Below are 24509 nucleotides of genomic sequence, written 5' to 3'. Positions count from 1 at the left end.
ACAGGTGTAGGCACACACACACACACACACACACACACTGTCACGCACACAATTTTGGCATGCGAGGACTAAAAGGTTAGACCAGTTTTGGAGGGTTGGGAGTGGAGAGCAGGAGGTGAAAGTCCAAATAGGAAATCAAGAGGCCTCTTTTGTCCACAGCGTGCGTGTATGTTTGTGACACAGTGAGTCAAGGTAAGTCTTTTCTGAATTTTTAACATGCTAAGCCCAAAAGGCATAGAAAACATTGAGCTACAGTGACATGATGAAAATGACTTCCATTTCCAGTCACTCCTGGGAATTCTCCCCACATATTCCATGCTGAAAAGACCCTGAAAGGTATTTGACATTGCCTGTGATTCTGTGTGAGTAGGGAATAGTATTTCTCACCACGGTGATTTTAAGGTGTGGGGACTTCAACTCTCAGAATTCTCTAGTCAGCATAGCAAGTTAGTTGTTGCTATCATATCCAGCCAGATCATAAAATTAAACTCTTGCTAAATTCACACATTACAGCAAGCCATAAACATACCTTATAAACCTGTATGGATACCTGATAAAAATGTATGGATTCATATAACAGGCTAAGACCCTAACAAAGTACAGTGGCATCTCAAAACTCATCATTAATTGGTTCCAAGAGGTGCAGCAAGTACCAAAAATGATGAGTATCAAACAAACCATGTGACTTATGTGACCCTTGATTTCAATTGGGAAGGACTTTATGTCTCTCCCTTTTCCAGTGTCAGAAAATTTCCCAGCATGACTGACTTCCTGTTAACGTCCTCTGCGGCTATCCCCCACGTCCTTTAGCAGTGACCTTCCCGGCATGGCCAACATACTGTCCTTTCTCTGTGGTCATCCCCTTCTTTCTATTGCAGTGCATCGAACAAATGACCGGTACCAGGACAAACAAATGACGGGTACCAGGACAAAATTTTTGCACCAATATCCAAACTTGACGTTATGAAATAATTGAGTATCGAGGTACCACTGTACATTATAGCACAGTATGCAATTGATATCATTGTGATCTCCCTGGTTATTTTTAATTGTGGCTGAAAGAAGGCACATGATATTAGAGAGCCAAGGTGGCGCAGTGGTTAGAGTGCAGTACTGCAGGCTACTTCAGCTGACTGCTAGCTGTAGTTCAGCAGTTCAAATCTCATCGGCTCAAGGTTGACTCAGCTTTACATCCTTTCAAAGTGGGTAAAATGAGGACCCATATTGTTGGGGGCAATATGCTGACTCTTGTAAACGATTTAGAGAAGGCTGTAAAAGCATTATGAAACAGTATATAAGTAAGTGCTATTGCTAAATAGTTGTATTGATGAACCTCAAGAGGTCTGATCTCCATCACATATCTCCATTTAAGGACGTACCTTGTGGCATTGAGAGTGGCCAAACGCCAATATTGTGCCACTCTCATTGCATCCGCAGAGAACCGCCCTGCCGCCCTGTTTCGGGTGTCCCGCTCCCTCTTGTTTCAGAGGCCGCGGGAGGCCCCTCTACAGGGCAGAGCAGAGGAATTTGGGAAATATCTGCAGGATAAAATCGCTCAAATTCGGAAGGATTGGGTCCCTGTTAGTGGTCCAATGGAGACGTCCGTGGCGAGTCTTGAGGAATCGACCTGGGAGGAGTTTGACTTGGTTGCCATCGAGGATTTGGACAGAATGCGTGGACGACTGCGACCCACCACATGTTTATTGGACCCGTGCCCCTCCTGGCTTGTACTGGCATCCTGGGAGGTTACACGAGACTGGCTCCTGGACCTAGTGAACGCCTCGCTGAGCGAGGGGTCTCTCCCGGCCGCCTTGAAAGAGGCGGTGGTGAGACCCTTGCTCAAGAAGCCTTCCCTGGATCCTTTGGAGCTGGCCAATTATCGTCCTGTCTCCAACCTTCCCTTTTTGGCGAAGGTTGTAGAGAGTGTGGTGGCCTACCAGTTTCCACGGCATCTGGAGGAAAATGATTATCTAGACCCGCGCCAGTCCGGCTTCCGCCCCGGTCACAGCACGGAGACGGCCTTGGTCGCGTTGGTGGATGATCTCTGGAGGGCCAGAGATAGAGGTTGTTCCTCTATCCTGGTCCTATTAGACCTCTCGGCGGCTTTTGATACCATCGACCATGGTATCCTGCTGCGCCAGCTGGAGGGGTTGGGGGTCCGGGGCACCGTTTTGCGGTGGTTCGGCTCCTACCTTTCTGGCCGGACGCAGCATGTGTTGGCAGGGGAGGAGAGGTCGACCCTACGCCCCCTTACTTGTGGGGTGCCACAGGGGTCGGTCCTCTCGCCACTCCTGTTCAACACATATATGAAGCCGCTAGGTGAGATCATCCGTGGTTTCGGGGTGGGATACCATCTGTACGCTGATGATACTCAGCTGTACTTTTCCACCCCGAACCACCCCAACGAGGCCATCGAAGTGATGTCCCGGTGTGTGGAAACCGTACGGATCTGGATGGATGACAACCGACTCAAACTCAACCCCTCCAAGACGGAGTGGCTGTGGGTACCGGCTCCCCGGTTCAGCCAATTAATTCCATCATTGGCCATCGGGGGCATTCAACTTGCCCCCGTGGAGCGGGCGCGCAATTTGGGCGTCCTCCTGGATGCCCGGCTGTCCATGGATGACCATGTGACAGCCGTGGCAAGCGGGGCGTTCCACCAGGTTCGCCTGGTGCGCCAATTGCGCCCCCTACTGGACCGGGACGCCTTACGCACAGTCACTCATGCGCTGGTGACGTCTCGCTTGGACTACTGTAACGCTCTCTACATGGGGCTTCCCTTGAAATGCACCCGGAGGCTACAGTTGGTCCAGAATGCAGCCGCGCGGGTAATTATGGGGAGTACTAGGTACTCCCATGTGACACCATTCCTGCGCGAGCTGCACTGGCTTCCTGTGGTCTATCGGGTGCGTTTCAAGGTTTTGATAACAATCTTTAAAGCGCTCCATGGCTTAGGACCTAGTTACTTGCGGGATCGTATTCTGCCCCATACATCCCTGCGACCAATCCGCTCGCACAGAGAGGGCCTCCTCCAGGTGCCGTCCACCAGACAGTGTCGAGGGGTGGCGCCTAGGAGTAGAGCCTTCTCTGTGGCGGGCCCAGCCCTGTGGAATGACCTCCCCCCGGATATTAGGAATACCTCTGACCTCCGCTCCTTTCGTGTAAAGCTCAAGACCCACCTTTTTCAAGTTGCTGGCCTGGCTCAACTTTGATCCAACTATATCGCTCCTGACGGGTTTTTTATTTGGGGTATTTTAATTGCATTCAATTTATTTAGGGGTTTTTAAACATTGTGTTTTTACTTGTTTTTATCTATCAGTTCACCTCCTCCTTGTATATGTCGTATATATGTCTTGGTATATGTTTTGTTATATGTATGTCGATATATTTATTTCCTATGTTTTGTTGTACGCCGCCCCGAGTCCTTCGGGAGAGGGTGCGGCTAAGAAATAAATATTTATTATTATTATTATTATTATTATAAACCGTTGAATATTTGCTTAGACTAATGTTTCTCACTGGAATCCTGAAATTAAGTGGATGTCAACTCCCAGAATTCCTCAGCCAGCCTTCTGAAAGCTCATGTCCACACATTTTCAAATCCATCTTTAAACCACAAAGGTGAAGTAACACTGGCTTTTACCCATTCTTAGATACACACACAGCATATCTGCCAGGATATTAAAGCAAAACATATTACCTTTTTTTTCAAGCTGCAATTTATCTCAACCACTACTGCAGCTAACAGAGAAGAAATAACTCCTTTATAAATCACTGGGAAAATCAACACACAGGACTGGACTACGTGTACAAATTCTCCAAGAGGCCCTTGAGCAGAGTGAATTAACTAGGAAACAAAAAACAAAACAAAACAGCATTATCGTCATCAAGCCTATAGGATGCCTATATGTCTTTTAAAGAAGCTGAGACAAAAATGCACAGCTACACAGATCAAAACATGCACGGCTTCCAGAAAAACTTTTACTTTAAAAGCTGCATTCTTTTCAGGTTCTTTCCTTTAAAATCTGCTATAAAATACTTCTATTTTCATACAGAAATAAGTCTCTTTACTCTGAAGGGGCCAGGCAAATCTAGCATCTGACTAAGCTTTGTAAAGGGATGAGCTGACAGTAGTTGTACTTCTCAACTTACAACCACAGCTGGAACCGGAATTTCTATTGCAGGGGTGGGCTTCAAAATTTTTAGCAAGGGGTTCTCTGCCCGGTTGCTGGGTGGGCGTGGCCATGGTTGGCGTGACCTACCACATTTTTTGGATTATAAGAACTCCACCCTCCAAAAAAGAAGATGAAAATCTGGGTGCGTCTTATACTCCGAATGTAGCCGCCTGCATCGTCTGGAAAAGGGGCAGGTGAAGCGGGCGCTGCAGAGATCGTGATGGTTGGAAAGGAGAGACGTTTTGCTTTTGGGGCTCCCACTCAGCTCGGCTCCCGGGAGGGCTTAGGTGGTGGCAGCGGCTCGTTACATTGCTGGGAAGTGAAGTCATTGTGGCCATTGTCTCCCCTGAGCTGCCCGCCGAATCTCTGAGGCACCTTTCGCTTGCAGGAGGAGGAGGAGGGTGAGGGCGGAGTATACCAAAGCCTCTGAGTAACTGGGAAAGAAAGCCGCGCTTGGAACCTGACAAAAACTGCTGCCCGAAAAGCACAGCTTTCTTTCCCAGTTACTCAAAGGCTTTGGTTTAAGGAGGCACTGCTTTAAGCCGTCCCCCTCCTCCTCCTGCAAACAAAAGGTGTCTCAGAGATGATAGATTTCTCAGAATGTTGGATTGGGAAGTTAAAAACCTGGAATGGGATACAATCAAGCTTGATTCAAAGGCTTTGACTCCCGAGAATCCGGAGAGATTGAGGGGGGGGGGGATAGAGGAAGGGAAGGGAAGAACAATCTCTCTATGAAGGCTATTCTCAGAACGCTAGATTGAGAAGTTAAAAACCTGGAATGGGATACAATCAAGCTTGATTCAAAGGCTTTGGCTCCTGAGATCGCTGTGTTGCCACCCAAAACGCTGGTACCGCAATTTCTGCAACGCCCGCTTTACCTGCCTCTTCTCAAGGCAATTCAAGGTGGCAGAGATCGCGGTAATAGCATTTTTGGGTGGCAGCACAGCAATCTCGGGAGCCAAAGCCTTGGAATCAAGCTTGATTGTATCCCATTCTAGGTTTTTAACTTCCCAATCTAGCGCTCTGAGAAAACTCTTCGTAGAAATATTATTCCTCTTCCCTTGCCTTCCTCCATCCCGCCCCCCAATCTCTCCGGTCCTACCCTGCCATAGGAGGGGAAGAAAAAAAGTGGATTTGAGATCAATAAAAGCCTTACCCTTTAGAGCCCCCATGTGTCGCATTTTTGCCCTCCCCCCAAAAAACAGAGTACAGAGTGCTCCTGGGGGCCGGGCAAAATCTTTTTTAAAAAGTTACCTTTTCAAAATCTTGGTGCGTGTTATACTCTGAAAAATACGGTAGTCAGCACCACCGGGGGAGGGGGGGGCTTGCCTCCTCCCAGGCTCAGGAGTCTTTCCTCAAGCCTCTGGGAGGGCGAAAACCTCCCCAGGCTCCGGAGGCCCTCAGCAGGCTGGAAATGGGTCCATTCCCATACTTCCAGTAGGCCCATTTTTCTCACACCCCGAGCCTCTGTGCACACTACACACTTATCTGCATCCAAAATGGGCCGTGTGGGGACTCCTGGGAGGGTGGGGTGGGCCAGCCAGGAGTGGGATTTGGGGGTTCTCTGAACTGCACAAAATCTTAGCTAGAAGTTCTCCTGAACCCCTGAGAACCTCTAGCAGCCCACCCCTGACTTTGTCATGACAGTTGTAAGTCATGACATCCACATGAAATCAGTTTTATTACTGTCTTAATGGTGATCGTAAGTCCACATCTATTTTCCCAAATAGGTGATATTCCTGGAAAATGGCAAAAAACAAACAAACCCCCAAACCTGCAAATAGTAACAACATGACTGCAGGACGTTGCAAGCAGTTGTAAATATGAGCCATTTGCCAAGTGCCTGAAATGCAGTTATATAACTGCTGGAATGGAGTAGGGAGAGTGCAACATTTAAATTGGCTGGAGCTGTTTTATGGGCCACAAAGCACTCTTTCCAAGACTGTTATAAACCCCGTGCAGCCGTTAAATGATTGGTCATTAATTGAGCACTACCTGTATCTACTTTCCCTTACGTTGGATAGCCATTGTTGGATAGCCATTTGTCTGAAACGGTATAGGGTTTCCTGCCTAGGCAGGGGGTTGGACTAGAAGACCTCCAAGGTCCCTTCCAACTCTGCTATTGTATTATTGTATTACGTCACTACAGCACTAACTTCAGAAGAAACAACCAAACATTCCAATTCTCCCAGGACTATTTAAAGGAGGCTGAAATCAATATCAGAGTCCAGGGGCAATCATTTTATGGAATTATTTTCCAATATAAAGAGGCATTAAAAGGCTCAAGAAGAAACAGTCATGAATCTTTATAATCTGAAACAAAACAAAAAAACAGCAACTGAGGCTGAGGAAAAAAAAACTTAATAGCCTTACAATGAATTGGAAATATGAAAGGCAGGTAGCAGAGACAATAAAAGATGACATATTCTGGATGAAACAATATGAAGTCTAGTTTTTAACCTAGTCCACCTTTAACACTGACTCAGAGTTATAGGCAAGTCCTCGAAAAGAAATTATGTAGCACAATATCAAATAATTGCAAGTCCTATCATGGTATCTTGTGCCTGTGCTGTCCCTTTAGAAAGCAATAATTTTATTTCTCTAATCAATATTATCATCTATCTATGAAAAGTTTACCCCATCTTCTCTGAAACTTAAAGCGGTTTTTTTTTTTTTTTTGCATTTACATTCCTGCCCTGCCTATCACTGGCCCTTTTTACAAAGTGATTTTCAAAGAAAAAAGAAAGCAAGGGTAAGTGTTACCTCTGAAAATGTGGGACTGTATAATGATCTTCATGCGAAGTTGTCAAAGCTCCCACTTAAAACACTACCAAGTTCTGAGCGATTTTTAGCTCTGTCACAAAATGTCACCCAATGTCAACTTTTTCATTAGAAAGCTGAACACCTTTGCTAATATGAGTTGGCTGGAAAGTAATTGCATCTTGGTATTTTAAAAGTAAGAAAAAGTCTGAAATATACTTGAAATGTTCAAAGCAAAACTTAAAAGTCTGGAGCTACGGTGGAGGACCATTTCTCCCAATTACGGATGCAGAATTCTTTTTTTTATACACAAGGATCAGAATGGGGTGGGTTATTAAAACTAAGAACAATTCTTGAAATGAAAAAACTCAAAACCAGGAGGGGGAAACGTAAAATAATGGCCAAGTTTAGATGCAACCAGTACCTGTATCCCTTCTTCTTCTCGTCTTCTGAGCATAAGTGCCATAGTCTCTAGACTTTTCTGGAACATTATCTGAATATTATTTGCAAGTTCTGCTATGCAATCAGTGTTGACAATGTCACAGGCTAAGAAAGCTTCAACAATCTCTCTCAGGATGGAAAGCAACATTGGAATGAAAACGGGGCCTTTTCCTAACAAAACAAAACAAAACAAAACAGAACATGATGGTGCAGCAAAAAACAGTATAAGCACACTCTAAGATTGTATCTTCAAAAGTGTAGTGTTTGGATCAAAAAAAAGAAATTGAATCTGCCTATTCGGCACTGATCAGACCTCCCCTTCCATTTAACTCTGTAATTTTTATTCATTTGTTTTATTTATTAAACTTATGTTTTAGAAAAAGTTGAACACACTGGAGGGGATCCTTGGGAGAGGAAACAGGGTGATAAGCTACCAGAAGGTGGAGTACCTGAAGGTGGAGTAGAACAGTTCAGAATTGTTATAGAAGAAGAAACAATGGGTTAAAATTGCAGGGAAATAACTTTTGGTTGGGTTCCGGAAATAAATCCCACGAGTTTGGAGGTGATATTCAGCTGGTTCTGGTGAACCGATAGCAGCGGCTGCAGGCTCCACATATCCGCCCTGACGTAATGCGCGAGCACTGAGCATACGCAGAAGGCAGTACGCATGCGCAGATGCAGTGCAAGTGCATACTCATATTTGCGAACTGGTAGGGAAGATAGGTGAATCCCACCAGCTGCACGAGTTGCTCAAAAGTTTGCCTCAGGAGGCAGTAACCTCTGTTGAATGTGCGCAAATATGACGCTTGTCATGGATGCCACGGTAGTGGATTCCTGGACAGTGTGAGGAGTTCACTAAATGATTTTCAACCTCACGTTCTATGAAGAAATAAGTTGTGTAGCAGACAGCAAACTTAGTTATTCCATTCTAAATATATTGTTCTTCCCCAGTATGAACATTTTTCAACTTTTTTCAACTCACGGAATTCCCAGCAACAGTCTTGATGGTTTCAAATTCTTAAATTGAAATCTAGAGAGCCCACTAGGGTGAGGGCAATAAATTTACTAATTCCTGGAAGTTGTTGAATGTGTATTGCTTCAATAAAAAAAGACAGTTACAAGTGTACTCCTTATAAACGAATAGATAGAACTTGGAATCTCTTAAGAAAACAGCAACACTTCAGTTACATTTCATCACGTTATTTTTCATACATATCATATGCTTTGTATGCCATATGTTTGACTTTTAAAAGCTAACCTTTTAGTGGTCTAAGTATTGTCTTGAGAATAAAATATTCAGAAAAACACATGGGAAAACATGCTAGCAATAAAGTGATATATCTATATAATAGTTTTGAGAATTCTGTTATCTGTCACTATATTTATAGATTGTGATGTCTGTCATTGATCTCATACTATCCTTTACTATTTGTTAGATAGTATGAATTTCATACAATTGAATAAAAAAATTTATATATATATAATATATATATATAAAAATCATACTTTTGCATATGATCCTAAATGCCAGGTTCAGAAGACTAGCTTGAAATCCAAAATCACCAAGTCCAACAGCTATAAGATCTTTGCACACCGATAGGTAAGTCTGTACACACACACACACAAAAAAACAGGTATGTTTTACATTTATAAACCATCAAAAATCTTACTTTTTGTATACTTCTAAAATGGCAGAGCTAAGATTAAGTCACTTTTCAGATGATTTATTCAGAAACAAAAGTTACTAGTTCTCAATGAAGTAGAAAATACTAAAAGGGGTTTAAATGCTTTCATCCGATTCACTTTTAGAAATCCCAGAGTTTCTTAATGTCATACCAACCCTACTGAAGGAAAAACAGTATGGATTTTGCAGAGAAAAAAAAATAGTGGTTTTTTTTTTTTTAGTGTGTCTGTAAGTATATGGATGAAGGTGACCATGTACTGTAGATATTAAGGTACTTACCGTATTTTTCACTCCATAAGATGCACTTCCCCCCCCCCCAACAGTGGGTGGAAATGTCGGTGCATCTTATGGAGCGAATATTGCATCACAGACCAGCCACTTATCTGTGGTTGGATTAGCCTCCCGGAATACCGCCAACAGCCATTCAAGGCAGCGGAGATTGCCCGGCAGCAATCAGCAGGGAACGCTGGCAAAGGCTCCAGTATTCCCTGGCGGAGGCAGTAGACACAGAGGAAGCAGCAATGGCGCCGTTTCCGGTCGGCCAGCCCACTAATCAGCGAGGCCATGAGAGGCTGGGATCCAGCTGTCGCTCAACAGAGCAGAGAACTGAGGAGCCACGTGCTGGGAGACAGAGTTTTTATTTTCTTGTTTTCCTCCTCTAAAGCTAGTTGCGTCTTATGGAGTGAAAAATATGGTAAGTCAGTTTTCAAATACTTTTTATAAAGTTTCTCATCAAAAGCTTTTGGGCTAACTTAGAGACCATGAGGTAAGAGGGTCTCTCGTTTTATGAATTTCTAACTGGTTAAAATGGAAAAAACAAAGAATAGGAACGAAATAGGAATTTTTCGCTGTGAAGGTAAATAAGAATCTGAGAGCCTTAAAAATCAAGGTCTTTTAGTACTGTTTACGATCAAGTGAATTCTTCACTTGATCCTAAACAGTACTAAAAGACCTTGATTTTTAAGTTCATGAGCACTGCAACTACTCCATGGCTAGCTAAGCCTGCAAATATCACACTATTGAAAGTGGTGAAAAGCATGAGTGAGAAAACCTCCATAAGAATCTCTTTAAAATGGATGAAGAGACAAATGGCGGTCCAATCTCTTCGTGAAAGCCTCCAGTGATGAAGCTCCCACAGCGTCCGAATGCAAGCTGTAACATTGGTTGATTGTTCTCAACAATTCCTCCTTATTTTTAGGTTAAAACTTTCCTTGTTCTTGACAGGGTAGGAGTTTTTAAAGTATTAATACAGAGCAGGAGTTTCTTGTCAGAGTTCTTATATCTTTTAAAATACACATTCTAATTAGCAGAATTGATTTTATTAATTTGGAATAGGGTTGCGATCAGGGGTGGGCTCCTATTGGCACTGGTACTGGCACGCTTCATACAACTTCTAAAGGCAAGCTATTTCATTGGTTGATTGGTCTCACCCTTAGGAAATTATTTCTTAGCCCTAGGTTGCTTCTCTCTTTGATTATTTTCCATCAATTGTTTCTTGTCATGCCTTTTGGTGCTTTGGAAAATAGTTTGACCCCTTCATTTTTGTAGGAGCCCCTCAAATTTCCTGACAGAACAATTAATCAGTGGAACAACTTGTCTCCAGAAGTTGTAAATGCTCCAACACTGGAAGTTTTAAAGAAGACATTGGATAACCATTTCTCTGAAACGGTGTAGGGTTTCCTGCTTAAGCAGGGATTAGAACACTTCCAAGGTCCCTTCCAACTCTGTTATTTTATTTTATTCTATTCTATTCTATATATTTGAACAGAGCTATTTTATTGTGAGTTGGACTAAGGAGAAATTTCTTAAGGGTGAGACCAATCAAGTTGGCCACACACACCCAGTCACATGACCACCCAGCCGGCCATTAGGGCAGAGAACCAGTTGTTAAATTATCTGAATCCCACCACTGACCATGCCCCCCCACCCCAACTATTGAAATTTCCAATCTGGATCAAATGCCCGCTTTTTGGGGTTTGTAATTAACTTTGATTGGTTGCAAAATGACTGGTTGTAAGTCAAGGACTACCTGTATAAGAGCTGTGAAAGAGGCAAATGCCATGCCAGGAAATGTGATGGGACTGAAAATAAATACATCAACATTGTAATTTCTTTATACAAGTTTGTGGTGCATCAGCCCTGAAGAGTAATGTGAAGAGTTCTAATTGTCATGTCTGAGAAAAGGATTTAAAAGAGCTGGAATGTCAAACCGGAGCAACCAAAACAATCTATACAAGGAAAGAATGAATGCTTAGAAACCATTAGTTTGAGAGAGGAAAAAAGAAAAGAGAAACAGGAGGGAACATTATCAAGGCATCTAAAATCAATTCCTGACAAATGATTCTGTAAGTGGCAGGAGGCTTGAAACCAGCCTTCCACAGGAACGCATCCCAGGAGCCCAAATGCAGAGAACACAATGTAAAACAAAGGATGGCTGTGATCACATTCAATGTATGCGCCACCCACAATCGCCCTGCCTGGTTGATTGTGCAGGATTGTTAAAGAATGAAAAGAAAGGAAGGAGAAGTGAACAGGGTTGAACTCCTGGAAGAAAACTGTAATATAAATACAATGAATAAAATAAAATAAAATAATGTGTTTTTGATCAGACAGAAAACTAAAATGCAGAAGTAGCTCTGAATCCTAAGTCGCCTCTAAACTAGTTTATGTTTCAGGTTACTCTAAACTTAATACAGTTTTCAATGGGGGTGATGTCCACACTGAGTCAGACAGATTAGAATCACAAACAGTTAAAGCCAGCTTGTCTAGCTGGGCACAATTTACCGTATTTTTCAGAGTATAAGACACCTTTTTCCCTCAAAAAAGAGGGTGAAAATCTGGGTGCGTCTTATACAGTGAATACTGCATTTTAGGCCTCCCGAATCCCCACCCCCTTCACCAAAATGGCCATGCATAGCCTTTAGGCGGCTTCCAGAGTACTCCTGGGGGCTGAGGAGGGCAAAAATGGACCGTTTTTTGCTCATTTTTGTCCCCGTAGCCCCTAGGAGCACTCTATAAGCCTCCTAAAGGCTATGCATGCTCTCTTTTTTTTGACAAAAAAGGCCCATTTTTGCAAAAAATGGGCTGTTTTGAGGTCTGCAGAGTGCAAAAACTTTTTTTAAAAATTTGCTTCTTCAAAATCTTGGTGCGTTTTATACTTCAAAAAGTACAGTATTTCACAGGATTGTTGTTGGGCGTGGGGGGAACAGGAGGAGGAAGGAATATTGTGCAAGTTCATTGTCTTGAGTTACTTATAAAGTAATAAAAGGAGGATGAAAATCAAATAAAAAATATAGCATGCTAAACAGGGAACCAATACACATACACACACACACTACCTGAATCACCCGTTGAGAGATTTCACTGGATGGCTTGAAGTAACCTTCTTCTTCCTCTAACAAAAAATGAGGCAGAATGCTGATTTCTATCCAGGTTCCCGTCTTCTCCAAAGCTGAGAGATAATCCTGTTCTTCAGAGGCAAACTGTTAAGAGAAAGAAACACAGAAAAAAGCTGTTAAGAGAAAGAAACTGCTGCTACCATGGAGTTGCAGGGTTTAAGATTCATTCTGCTTAAACAGATAGGTACCTTATGTAAAAGATGTATATTGAACCTACAGTAGAGGCTGAAGGCTCTCAGTGCCGTTGCTTGATAAAAGCCACAATATGTCAGGTCGCATCCTTGAATGTAAGAATCTAGCGCACCCTAAAGATTGGGAGAAGAAATATCAATGTTTAATATTAAATTTAATTAAATAGTTAAATATTTAAACTCTTTTTTAAAAAAGAAAAGAAAATCCTACTATAGATATGTGGTTTGAAATAGTGGTATCTTTCCTGTTTCGTTCAAATTTGTAGATGTTTTATTTATTTCAAAATGTTTTATATTGTCTTTTGAAACAGAAATGTCCAATATTCCAATATTAAAAGTATATAAGGCTGGGATCACATTTGATGGGCGTTGGTTTTAATTTTTAATTTTGCTTTTAACGGCAATGACCTCAGTGCTATGCTTTATATTCTCTAGTTCCATAGTTTCAGTAGAGCTTGATATAAGCAGCAGGGTGGCCGTCCATTTAATAATAAAGAAACTGGGAGTTAGCTGCACAGACTGCTTCTCTTCCAACACAATGGTGGTGAACTTTTTCAGCACTGAGTGCTGTGTTAGAAGAAACCGAGTGCTGAAAAGATCGTGTGGAAATGTCGCACACTTGTGTGTGCGCTCATCGGGAAAAGCCAACCTTCTGGGTTCTAGCGCTCATGCACGCCGAACAACCATCTTAACAACTACAACGATTCATAGCTGCAATGATTCATTTAACAGCCATGGCAAAAAAAAAAAAAAAAGATTGTTAAGACTCACTTAACAACCACCTTGTTTAGCAATGGAAATTCTGGGATGTTGGGAGGGAATGGAGATTTTGCAGTATCCTTCCCCCGGAGTGGGGTGAGAATGGAGATTTTGTAGTATCCTTCCCCCGGAGTGGGGAGGGAATGTAGATTTTGCAGTATCCTTCCCCCAGAGTGGGGTGAGAATGGAGAGTTTGCAGTATCCTTCCCCTGGAGTGGGGAGGGAATGTAGATTTTGCAGTATCCTTCCCCTAGAGTGGGGTGAGAATGGAGAGTTTGCAGTATCCTTCCCCTGGAATGGGAGGGAATGTAGATTTTGCAGTATCCTTCCCCTAGAGTGGGGTGAGAATGGAGAGTTTGCAGTATCCTTCCCCTAGAGTGGGGAGGGAATGTAGATTTTGCAGTATCCTTCCCCCAGAGTGGGGTGAGAATGGAGAGTTTGCAGTATCCTTCCCCTGGAGTGGGGAGGGAATGTAGATTTTGCAGTATCCTTCCCCTAGAGTGGGGTGAGAATGGAGAGTTTGCAGTATCCTTCCCCTGGAGTGGGGAGGGAATGGAGATTTTGCAGTATCCTTCCCCTAGAGTGGGGTGAGAATGGAGATTTTGCAGTATCCTTCCCCTGGAGTGGGGTGAGAATGGAGAGTTTGCAGTATCCTTCCCCTGGAGTGGGGTGGGAATGGAGATTTTGCAGTATCCTTCCCCTGCCACGCCCACCAAGCCACGCTCACATAACCGATAGTAAAAAAAGTGAATTTCACCGCTGAGCTGACCTTTCCGCATTCAAGAACTTTCAGAAGCTCGTCCAGTTTGTTTCTGGAGAGAGACAAAAGGCAGTTTCGGTTCATACAGTGAGTCAGTAAATATTCTAAATAATCAAGGGCCAGTTCCGGTTTGCACTCATCCGTTTCTTGTATTTGTACTCGACGTTCAATCGCATCAGTCTAAGAACAGGGAATAACATCCTTTTATTTGTAAGCATGAAATAGAGGAACAATAAAACCAACCCACCCCAGAAGCTGCACAAATCTATACAGCAAACCTCTCTATTCCTTGGCTCAGTCGTTATCCAATCGCAGATTAATTCAAGGATATGTCCTAATTTGCCCCAGCGACACAGACAGTCAAGTAGGGTAGAATACTTCTTTTCAGTCACACCATTTTCCATGTTCTTCAGCTTTGAAACCACACCACAACTGGCGACAAGTAGAGAAAAGGGTGAGCCATTCAATTAGATCAAAGAGAAAAACCTATCTCCAAAAATAAAATAAAAATCTCCAGCCTTTCCAGCTATAGAACTTCTGTTTTCACTAATCAAACCTATAGAGCCCTTTTTTTCAAAGAGCTTTTGATCTACATTTTCAGCTTTACAAAATAATAAGCCATACCTGAATGTAGGAATAGCAGCAGGTGGGATGAAAGATGCCAAGATAATTATTGGAGACACACAACGATCGTTCTGTGAGAAGCATACACACAAAATGAAACCCACTAGAAATCTTTGTTAACCAGAAGAATTGAGACTACATCAAATAGTATCCCTGTATTTTAAAGCATAATAATAAGCTTTCAGAAATATAAATCAGCAAGTGTGAGCTTGACACTTATTAAAGCATCTTCTTATACAGCAGCACTTATCCAATAATTTGGGCTGTCTTGACTATGCCACAAACATAAACTAACAACCCTATTGAAAATTACATTCTGTTTGGATGAAAATGTTCAGAGCTGGATAATTGCTCTTAAAGGCATTTTCATAAAACTATAGTAGTTCTGGGGGGAAAAAGAGCTTACTCGTTTTAGCTCCATTAATAATAAAAGCACTAGGCTGAAACATTACTCATGTTTTAAATTAGAATAAGATTTATCAAATGTAGATGAAGATTGCAATTACCGTATCAAATAAGAGGTATCTACAACAAGGTATGATAAGCAAAAGTGATTTCATAGAACACTGACAGAATTATTTTCCTTATTCCTGCCCATTGATCAAGAACTTCCTGTCTTTTTCCCAATCTCGAAACTATGCTTCTTCCCACCCCAATCCCTAATTTGGGCCTAGCCAGAGATTGTGCTAGAAAATGCTAGCTCTTATATTTTCATCTCTTTCATGAATGGCATTAAGCCTTTGCAATTCAGGCCATTACATTGGCAATGTGCTGCTAAGTTAAACTCATGTGTTTAATGAGAATATATAGATTGTTCCAGTTCATGGTAGCAAACATGGGGTCTGAAACTAGTAATATTATTTGATGTTTTGTTCTCATCTGTCAACCACAGTTTGTTAATACTCATAATCTACAAATGAAGTCAATCTTATCTGACATTTACCTTAAATATTTTTAAATATGCTGGTAGCACAGAAGCAAACTTTTGGACAATGTGATTTTTTGCTTCTTCATTGCAATCAAGTGGTTTCTGAATACTCCTCCAGAGAATTACGATGATTTCAAGCAAGCCAGCCATGGAAGGTATGTCATCAATCGAAAGTAAGTTATCTGTTACCTGAAAGGCAAAATAGATTATAATTAAGGTGATGCCATTCTTAAATAATATGCCTCAAATTAAGGTTACTTTAAAAATGGAATAATATGTGTGCTAAGAAGGCTTGCATTATTTAAGGCAGAATCAGTGCTCCTAGGGATCTTCCCAGGGGGAATTTTCAAAACCTGTATAATGGTATGTGAAAATAACCTTGGGAGACAGGAGGAAGAGCTGCAGATGAGGCAATGGCAGTATAAAGTCTGCAGAAGAACAGGGGAGTAGCAAGCATCTTAGAAGAGACACTCCCTAATTTCTTGGTCTGAAAAGTGGGAGGGGAACCGATAAAGGTAGTCCTCAACCTATGACCACAATTGGGGCCAGAATTTCTGTAGCTAAGAAAGACAATTGTTCAGTGAGTTACAGCCGATTTTATCTTTTTTGCCACGGTTTAAAAAAAAATCACTGCAGTTGTTAAGTAATCCTACAGAAGTTAAGCCAATCTGGCTTCCTTCACTGATTTTTCTTGTTGGGAGCTAGCTAGGAAGGCCACAAATGGCGATCACATGACTATGGGATGCTGCAACTGTCAAAATTACATGCCAGTTGCCAAGTGCCTGAGATTTGATCATGTGACTGTGGGGATGCTGCTACAATCATAGGTGCGAGGACCAACCACTCTTTTCAATTCTGCTAGAACTCTGAACAGTTGCTAAACAAAAAATTGTAAGTCACGGACTACCTCCATATTTTGAGACTTGCAATATTCACGTCAGTTTTGTGGGGTAGTCCAGACAAACAGCAGACCCAGAAGCACCACCAGTAACTTTATTTTAAGGATCATTAACAGAATCTTGGGTGATGGAATAAGTTCATTGTCATCTCTAACAAACCAGCAATGAATTATATATCTTGTATGAATTATATATCTTGTATGACGATATCACAAGTCATCATTACACAAGATATATGATTCACATCATCACCTTCTTGCTGATACCGATATCATCTTGATAATATATTTTAGAAGAAGGTTGATGAACAGGTGGGTGACATCAAAAGCATAGCCTATATCAGCTTGCTATCATGATTGCCAAAGGCAGTGTTGATTGGGAATTTTTATTCATACAAATTTAAAATTATTAACTAGCACTCCTCAAAAATAACATAATGGTCCACAGACATTCCTGCTAGGTTATGCACTATATCACAACTCATGAAGTTGCTACTCACTCAGGACAAGATTGAAATTTAAACAACAAACCCTTTAACACAATTTATGTAAGAACCTTTCTGAAATGGAAGGCTGTAATGCTGAGATACATTTTCATTAGATAAAGCAACAAAATATGCTAGTTGTATTAATCCATAGAACATCACAAATCCAAGCCAGTTGTCATAAAACCGTTTTCAATTAAAACACTGATCTTACAGACATGTTTTCTTTCTCGCTGTGCTCATCTCCACTCTCAGATTCCTTTAATTGCTGTTGGATAGAGCCGTTCAAACAATTCCGAATGGCAAGTATGAGCTTAGCTGGAATTAAAAAACAAAGTATCTCAGTTATGAAAAATGGCAAGTGTCAGTGTGGACAGTAAAGCTACTGGCCCAAATATTGCTTCATTAAAAAAAGTAGCATAATATATGTACACTTCAGCAAAATAAATAAAAGTAATTTAATAAACGCATGCAGCTGTTTAGATTAATATTTCATCAACCATTTTTCACATTAGGGAATTCAATAGATTTGTAAATGATTTTCAGCATGTTCACATTTGTATAACTTAAAACCACATTAAAATAAATTATTTAAAATGGGACTGTAGTTAACACTCAATGACTAATATGTTGAGGAAAAGTTAAGTACTATTTTCATTTCAAAATAAATTTGTCCAGTAATTAGCATCTTTTATGCATGCATCACAATCAAGTTATTATTCTTCTTTCTTCCTAACTCATTCATTTAAGCCCAAATTCTTCAGAAACAATTACCTTTTCGGGGTACAAGACACACCTTAGTTTTGGGGGAGGAAAAGAGGGGTGGGGAGGAAAACTGCCTACCAGGTATTCATCTGGCTAGCTTCCTTTGTCTGGTCAGCTTCAGCATATAGGTTTGCTGGTTTTGAGCATGCGCGCACGCAAACTTTTTATCCCCCAGTTGGGGATAAAAAAAGCTTCTAAAGCACAGCTGATCATCGGAGAGAGAAGCAATGAGAAAAGCAGGCAAAGCACGTAAGATCGCTTCACTTACTAGAGCCTCATTAAGGCTGAAAAAAGCTTCAAAAAAAGCTATATTCTGAGTATGAGATGCACCCACATTTTCAGCCTCTTTTAGGGGGGAGAAAGTGCATCTTATACTCTGAAACATATGGTACATCCTTGGCGGTGGTGGGTTCTGGTACGGTTGGAACAGGCCCGGCGGCATCCACATGGACACGCACAGCACAAATGCACATGTGTGCAGTGCGCGCATGCGTCTTAGCGCCTCTGCAAGCCTCCGAGATGCTCTAGCTGCTCAGCGGAGCATCGCACTGGCACTATACGCGCCATGCACATGCGCGGAAGCGCAGAAGACTTAAAAGACTGGTAAGGAGCTCGGGTGGCTGTGTGGGCCCTCCGGAGCACCGTAACGGTATCCGGTGCTCCGGGCTGGCTCCGGTACGCCCGTACCGAGGCGTACCGCCTGCAACCCACCACTAGTCCTTGGTCATTTACAAAAAAGCAATAGAGGGCTTCTTTGTGAATGGGTGGAAATTTAAGTCTTCGACAGACAAGCATGATGGAGCATGCCCATTACATTCATAAGTCATAAAAGGGGTCAGTCACATGACTAATGATTTTACAATGTTTTTGCGGCAGTTGTTAAGCAAACTCTGTGCAAATACCACAATCATTAAGAGAATACTTAATGTTGTTGAGCAAGCCCACTGTTCTCCATGTCATGATTCTGCAGGAAAACCATCGTAACATGTGGTCACGTGACTGCAGGGTGCTGCAAAGTATCATAACTACGAATATGTTGCTAAGGGCCTGAAGTGTGTTCATGCAACTACAGGGGGGAGGGGGAGAGTAAGTCACAACTAATCATTAGGTCACTAAGTGATCAGCCACAAGTCAAGAACCAGCTGTAACACATCAATTGTTCCATATCCCAGGTTAGCATTTCAAAAGTTGTATTCTACACAATTACCTATATTGGTGGGACTAGTGTATTCGTGAGCATGGTGATAGAATTTTCTAGCTGCAGATGCGTTCATTTGTATGAGTGTCACACAGCGTTCACACCACACTTCTGGTTGGCTGATGGGCAGGAAAGAGGTGATCAGAAGATTTACTAGTCGCCGGGACACGGGCCGTGAATCAATCTCAAGGCGAGTTAAGAGGTGCTCTATAGGACAAATTTTCCAAAACTGATTGGAGAGGACGGGATATGGAGAGAAACAAAGTTATTGTGATTAGATTTGATAGTCGAAGTACCTTCAGATGAACTTCCTGCTGAATAATTAAATGAGACCTTGCATTCTTACACAAGTTCATAAGTTGTCTCTTCTGTCCACAATTTTTACAAACCTCTCCCCTGAAAAGCAGCCTACATTTTGCAACATCTATTTGTCTTTTACTGCTCAGGAATCAAGACAGTTTATCTGCCTTTATCTGCATTGCACTCATTGATTTTAGATTAGCCACTTGCGAACAGAACATCAGAGCAGTATTATATCAATCTCCAACATAGAGCTGATACTGTATGCAGATAGTTCTCTACTTATGACAGTTAGAACCAAAACTTCAATAGCTAAGTGGGATGATAGCTATGTTTGATTTTTTGACCTTTTTGGCCACAGTTGTTAAGTAAACCATGTGGCTGTTAAACAAATCCAGCTTCTTCCATTGACACTGCTTATCAGAAGCCGGCTACAAAAGTCACAAATGGCAATCACATGACCCTGGAACATTGCAACTGTTGTAAATGCATGCTAAGTGTCCAAATTTTGTTCATGGGGATGCTGCTACGATCATGTGAGGATCAGCTGTAAGACTTTTTTTCACTTCCGTTGTAACTAAATGAACGGTTTTAAGTCAAGTACTGCCTGTAATTGGGGACTACCGTATTAAATAGGAAAATGCCATGGATAAGAATAACTAATCATTTGTTCCTTCACAGCCAGAATTCTTTTGATATTGCCTCCATCAAGGTAGCCTATATTTAAGCAAGGGATACTTCATACTTTCATACTCCAAAATCAATTCATTGTTCAGAAGTACTGTACAGGTGTATTAGAATAATTGCACATCTTCCAGGAATGAGGTCTGGGCCATACATACTTCTATGAGACAAAATATTTTACTGATCTGATCTTCACTGATCTGTTTGTTGATGTAGAGAATAAATCAACAATACCACCCTGACTTATTTTCTACCTTCTCAAGTTATTCAGTGACATCTCAAACACATGCCATCTCTTCGGCAGGATACTACTTTGCAGCTGAAAAAATAAATAAATTGAATCTCTTACAAAGAAAGAGCACATGATTTCAAAAAATAAATCATCAGAATATAATCGAATGCTACCGTTTAGCTGTTACTTTACTACTGGATCTTCCATAAAGATAACTGCTAGTCAAACTACGGGGAAGAAAGAATATTATAAGTTCTTTCTTATTGATTAATTTAAAAAGGTAACAATGGCAAATTGTTTGGGGTGAAATGTTAATGAATTCTTTGGACTATTTTCCTTTTAAAATATTGATGAATGCACACACTTCAGAATAAATTGGCTAGGTTTTTTTTTTTTATGCCTTCCGTCTGCCACCTAGCAAACTAATTTATCCCACCTTTGCAGCTTTCGTGGCCTTAATTTTCAGCAACATATCAACGAAAGCCACTCTAACTTTCTCCGAATTGTCATGGAGATTGTACTTCAGGGCTGGCAGAAGCTGTTCCAGTAATGGATGGCTCAGTACATTGTCCAAAAGTATAGGCATGCACTGGAAGAGAAACAGAAAAATATCAATAAAAGGTTATCACAAGAAAACAGGGCTATTTGCATTGAATCTATTCTACCTGCCAAATACCTGAAGCTAAGAGGACAGAGGCTGGGGAATGAAAAAGAGCAAGACAATCCATTATTATTAAACATGTCATTTAAATGCAAAGTAGCATGTGGGGTGATGATACAAATTCTCTATTAATATTCCTTAAAAGAATATGGTGCTAAAACGGAACAAAGGGATCAGATATACAGATGAAGGAATCTAGAACTAATGATTTTAGATGGTTCTCTGTCCAGCTGGTGTTTTATTTCAGGTTAAGGTGCCCATTGATTAGAGTTCTTGAAACAATGTTGCTTAGATATTAAAATTCTAATGAAATATAGCACTTTTTCACAGCTCACCACACTTTGCAGCATGTTTCCGACTTACAACGAGGGTGTCAAACTGGCGGCCCGCACAGGCCAAGCCCACTTCAGCTCCGCGAATGGGAAAAAGTCATAAAATGTCACGTGACAGCAATGTAGCGCCATGAGTTTGACACCTGTGATTTGCAATGTGCTTTTTTTCTTAAAAAGGAAACAATGTTACAATACTCAACATAGGAAGATATTATAGATTCATCTTAGCCAGTGGAAGCTTAACTCATCATTTCAGGGCATCAGCTTTGACAATAACTTTCCTAAACAAAGACCGTCAGTTGAGTAAAGAAATGTATTCCCCCCACTCCAAAAAAAAAAATTCAAGCTCAGAGAGCAACAAGGATCCTAAAGATTAACTCGCTGCAATAGTCTGCCCTTAGATCAGGGATGTCGAACTGGATTTTTTCAAGGGCCGGATCAGCATTGCAGCTTACCTCCACGGGTTGGCCGGCTTGAGGGAGGAAGTGGGGGAGATCCGGGATGGTCTCCTGAAGCAATTATTTTGGCCAGAAGAGTGCTGCAGGAGGCTGTCCAGGTCGAAAACATGTGGTCCTCCCTTGCATCCCATTTTGGCTGTCAGATGCACGGCAGGCGGGACCTTTGCTATTTTCAGACCAGATTTAAGTGCCCCATAGGCCAGATCCGGCCTGCGAGTCTTGGGTTTGACACCCCTGACTTAGATAATACAGCATTTTGCATCTATTGCAGCAAGCCAACAGTCATAACCAGAATTTGGTGCTGTGCGAGACACAGTCTACAATGTTAGCATCAAACGTTATTTGATGCTAACCAGAAACTACTAGAGTCCTCATCTTACAATCATTCGTCTACTGTCTGTTCAAAATTACAATAGCACTAAAGAAAGGGACTTAAAACTAGTCCTGGCCCTTATGACCACTGCAGGTTCCCCAAAGTCAAATGATCACAATTGAGGCACTTGGCAACTAACATGTATTTATGGCAGCTGCCATTTCCTGGGTTATATGGCTGCCAGCCGGCTTCCAACGAAAAGTAATTTGGGGAATCTTGAATCGCTTAATGACTGCACAGTTGATTTAACAATTGCAGTGAATCACTTAACAACCATGGCAAAAAGGTCATAAAATCAAGTGCAACTCAATTAACAACTGCCTTACTTAGCAATGGAAGTGGCCAATTGTGACCATAAATTGAGGACTAGCTGTACATGTAATCTAAAGCCTGTGCATTAAGCAAATAAAAATTTGCAGTTATTTCACATGAAGCAATTTTCTTCAAGGAGAGATGATAATGGTTAAACAAAGGATACTTTATTTACTCTCTTACTTTAAAAACAGCACATCGGACATCAGCTGAACTTGCATCAAAAGCAAGATCTTCAATCAAAGTTTTCAGAAGTTCCGCAAGCAATGCTGCCGGAATCATCTTCCAATATTTACACGTTATTTTACTAACTCCAAGTACTCCTGTTGAGCGGATTGCGGGTTGAGGATCTTCTAAGAGAGCCTGTAAATACAATTCAAGTAAACAGCAACAATGCTATGATATTCACTCTATTTTGCATTTAAATTACTTGGCTCCGTTTCAACAAAAATGCTGGAAACTATCTCAAGATTAACTTGAACTGGTTTCATCTTCTAGAATCTTTCTATTAGCAGAAGAAACAATAAGCAGGTGGGGAAAAATTAAGCTTCCCTTTCTGCAGGTCTACATATCTGATCTGGAAAATTCAGGGATTACCTCTTGAAGTAGATTTAAGGAACTGCTAGAGCAGTGGTGGCGAACCTATGGCCCGTGGGCCACAGATTGCACGCAGAACCCTCTCTGTGGGCACATGAGCCACTGTCCCAACTCAGCTATGATGTGCATGCATGTGTGCCTCTCGCCGGCCAGCTGGTCTTTGGGTCTCTGCACCGCATGAGCAGGGGCCAGGGTGCATTCGCAGGGACGTGCACGCATCGGCGGGCTGTACACACGTGTGTGTGAGTGTGTGTAAGCACAGGGCGCATGGCACTTGCATGGGGAGCATGGCTCATGCGCAGGGGGTGCACGCACATTGCATTCTGGGGATTTGCACATGCACTTTGAGCACTCGGTGCCAAAAAGGTTAGCCATCACTGTGCTAGAGGCTACATGGAAAAGAGAAGGAAAGTGCTTAAAATTCTGGATGTTTTCCAACATTTTTAGACATATTGTACTAAAGTTTTGGTGCCTACCATACTTATAGAATATTTGAGCTCTTACTGTGCAACTTACTGCGTCTTCAAAATATCTCATAATCTGTACTTTATTTGTTACTAAGATGCTCATTAGAAATGTAGATTTTGAATCAAGTAGTTATAACTACTTCGTAAAGAATGAAATAGCATTCAGTATTCAACTGATAGGTTTTGGATGTAGTCCCCATGCTAAAAACATTAGCATTATTCATATATATCACCCTACTTTTCCTTTGAAGCATGCACAATAAGAAAATTCAATTGACAATGAGGGGAGGGGAGGAGAAGGGAGGGGATAGAAGAGAGGAAAGGAGGATAGGGGACGAGGGGAGGAACTATCCAGATAATGAGATACACAAAAATTAAATAAAATTGATCCAAAGTTCTTAGGAAGAATTTAAAAAGTACTTACAAAAAGTTCATTAAATTGCTTCTGGATTTCTTTTTCCATATCGTATTTGTTAAAACTGGGATCCAGAATTGGGAATGCTTCACCAAAAATCAATGCTGCATTTGAACGAATCTCAGGATTCCTGGCCTGATAAAATAAACGTACAACACAGCAGAATTTTGAATTAAATTTATTCTAGCTTTTGGAAATTATCCGGAAGAAAGCAGGACAGTTTGAGAGAAATAAATTACCTTCAAAGATCTCCAAAGAATGGGTTGATAAAGTCTATAAAGAACTTCTTCAACTCCTTGGCGACATTTCTTGTTTGTGTGGAAATAGTTTAGCATCTAATGAACAAAAATAAATTAAAATGATTTAAGAGATTAGCCCCAGTCAATTTTATTCAGCTTCTTGCAAAATATGACTGTGTAATGTTCTGCAGCAAAAGAGATCTCTAACATATGCAATGGAATCTCGGGTCTTCGGGCCATGACCAAATCGGGTGCCGACCAATAAATTCACTAAACATTTCACTCTGTTCACAAACACATCCTCGGGTGGCGATCAATCACAGCTGCAGCGATTTTCCCTGCCGCGATTTCTCCTTCCGCACCTTTGTGTGTG

The 24509-nt window shown here is 41.5% G+C and overlaps 1 protein-coding gene across 2 annotated transcripts in view; it reads right to left on the bottom strand.

The window, feature by feature from the left end:
• Positions 1-24509, bottom strand: part of NCAPG2 (non-SMC condensin II complex subunit G2) — a 69948-nt gene that overhangs the window by 6451 nt on the left and 38988 nt on the right. For both annotated transcript variants that reach the window (XM_081933434.1, XM_081933433.1), the window contains exons 11-25: positions 24137-24232; positions 23907-24032; positions 22602-22781; positions 20719-20871; positions 19076-19295; positions 17318-17421; positions 15736-15909; positions 14793-14863; positions 14447-14600; positions 14178-14348; positions 12647-12763; positions 12399-12542; positions 8883-8982; positions 7360-7547; positions 3701-3847 (exon numbers count right to left, since the gene is read on the bottom strand). In XM_081933434.1, the coding sequence (XP_081789560.1) occupies positions 3701-3847; positions 7360-7547; positions 8883-8982; positions 12399-12542; positions 12647-12763; positions 14178-14348; positions 14447-14600; positions 14793-14863; positions 15736-15909; positions 17318-17421; positions 19076-19295; positions 20719-20871; positions 22602-22781; positions 23907-24032; positions 24137-24232 (2145 nt within the window). The remainder of the gene's footprint in view (positions 1-3700; positions 3848-7359; positions 7548-8882; positions 8983-12398; positions 12543-12646; positions 12764-14177; positions 14349-14446; positions 14601-14792; positions 14864-15735; positions 15910-17317; positions 17422-19075; positions 19296-20718; positions 20872-22601; positions 22782-23906; positions 24033-24136; positions 24233-24509) is intronic.

Source organism: Natrix helvetica (assembly GCF_964273705.1).
Source record: "Natrix helvetica genome assembly, chromosome: Z".
Taxonomy (NCBI): Eukaryota; Metazoa; Chordata; class Lepidosauria; order Squamata; family Natricidae; genus Natrix; species Natrix helvetica.
This window is presented reverse-complemented; position numbering and strand designations above follow the sequence as displayed.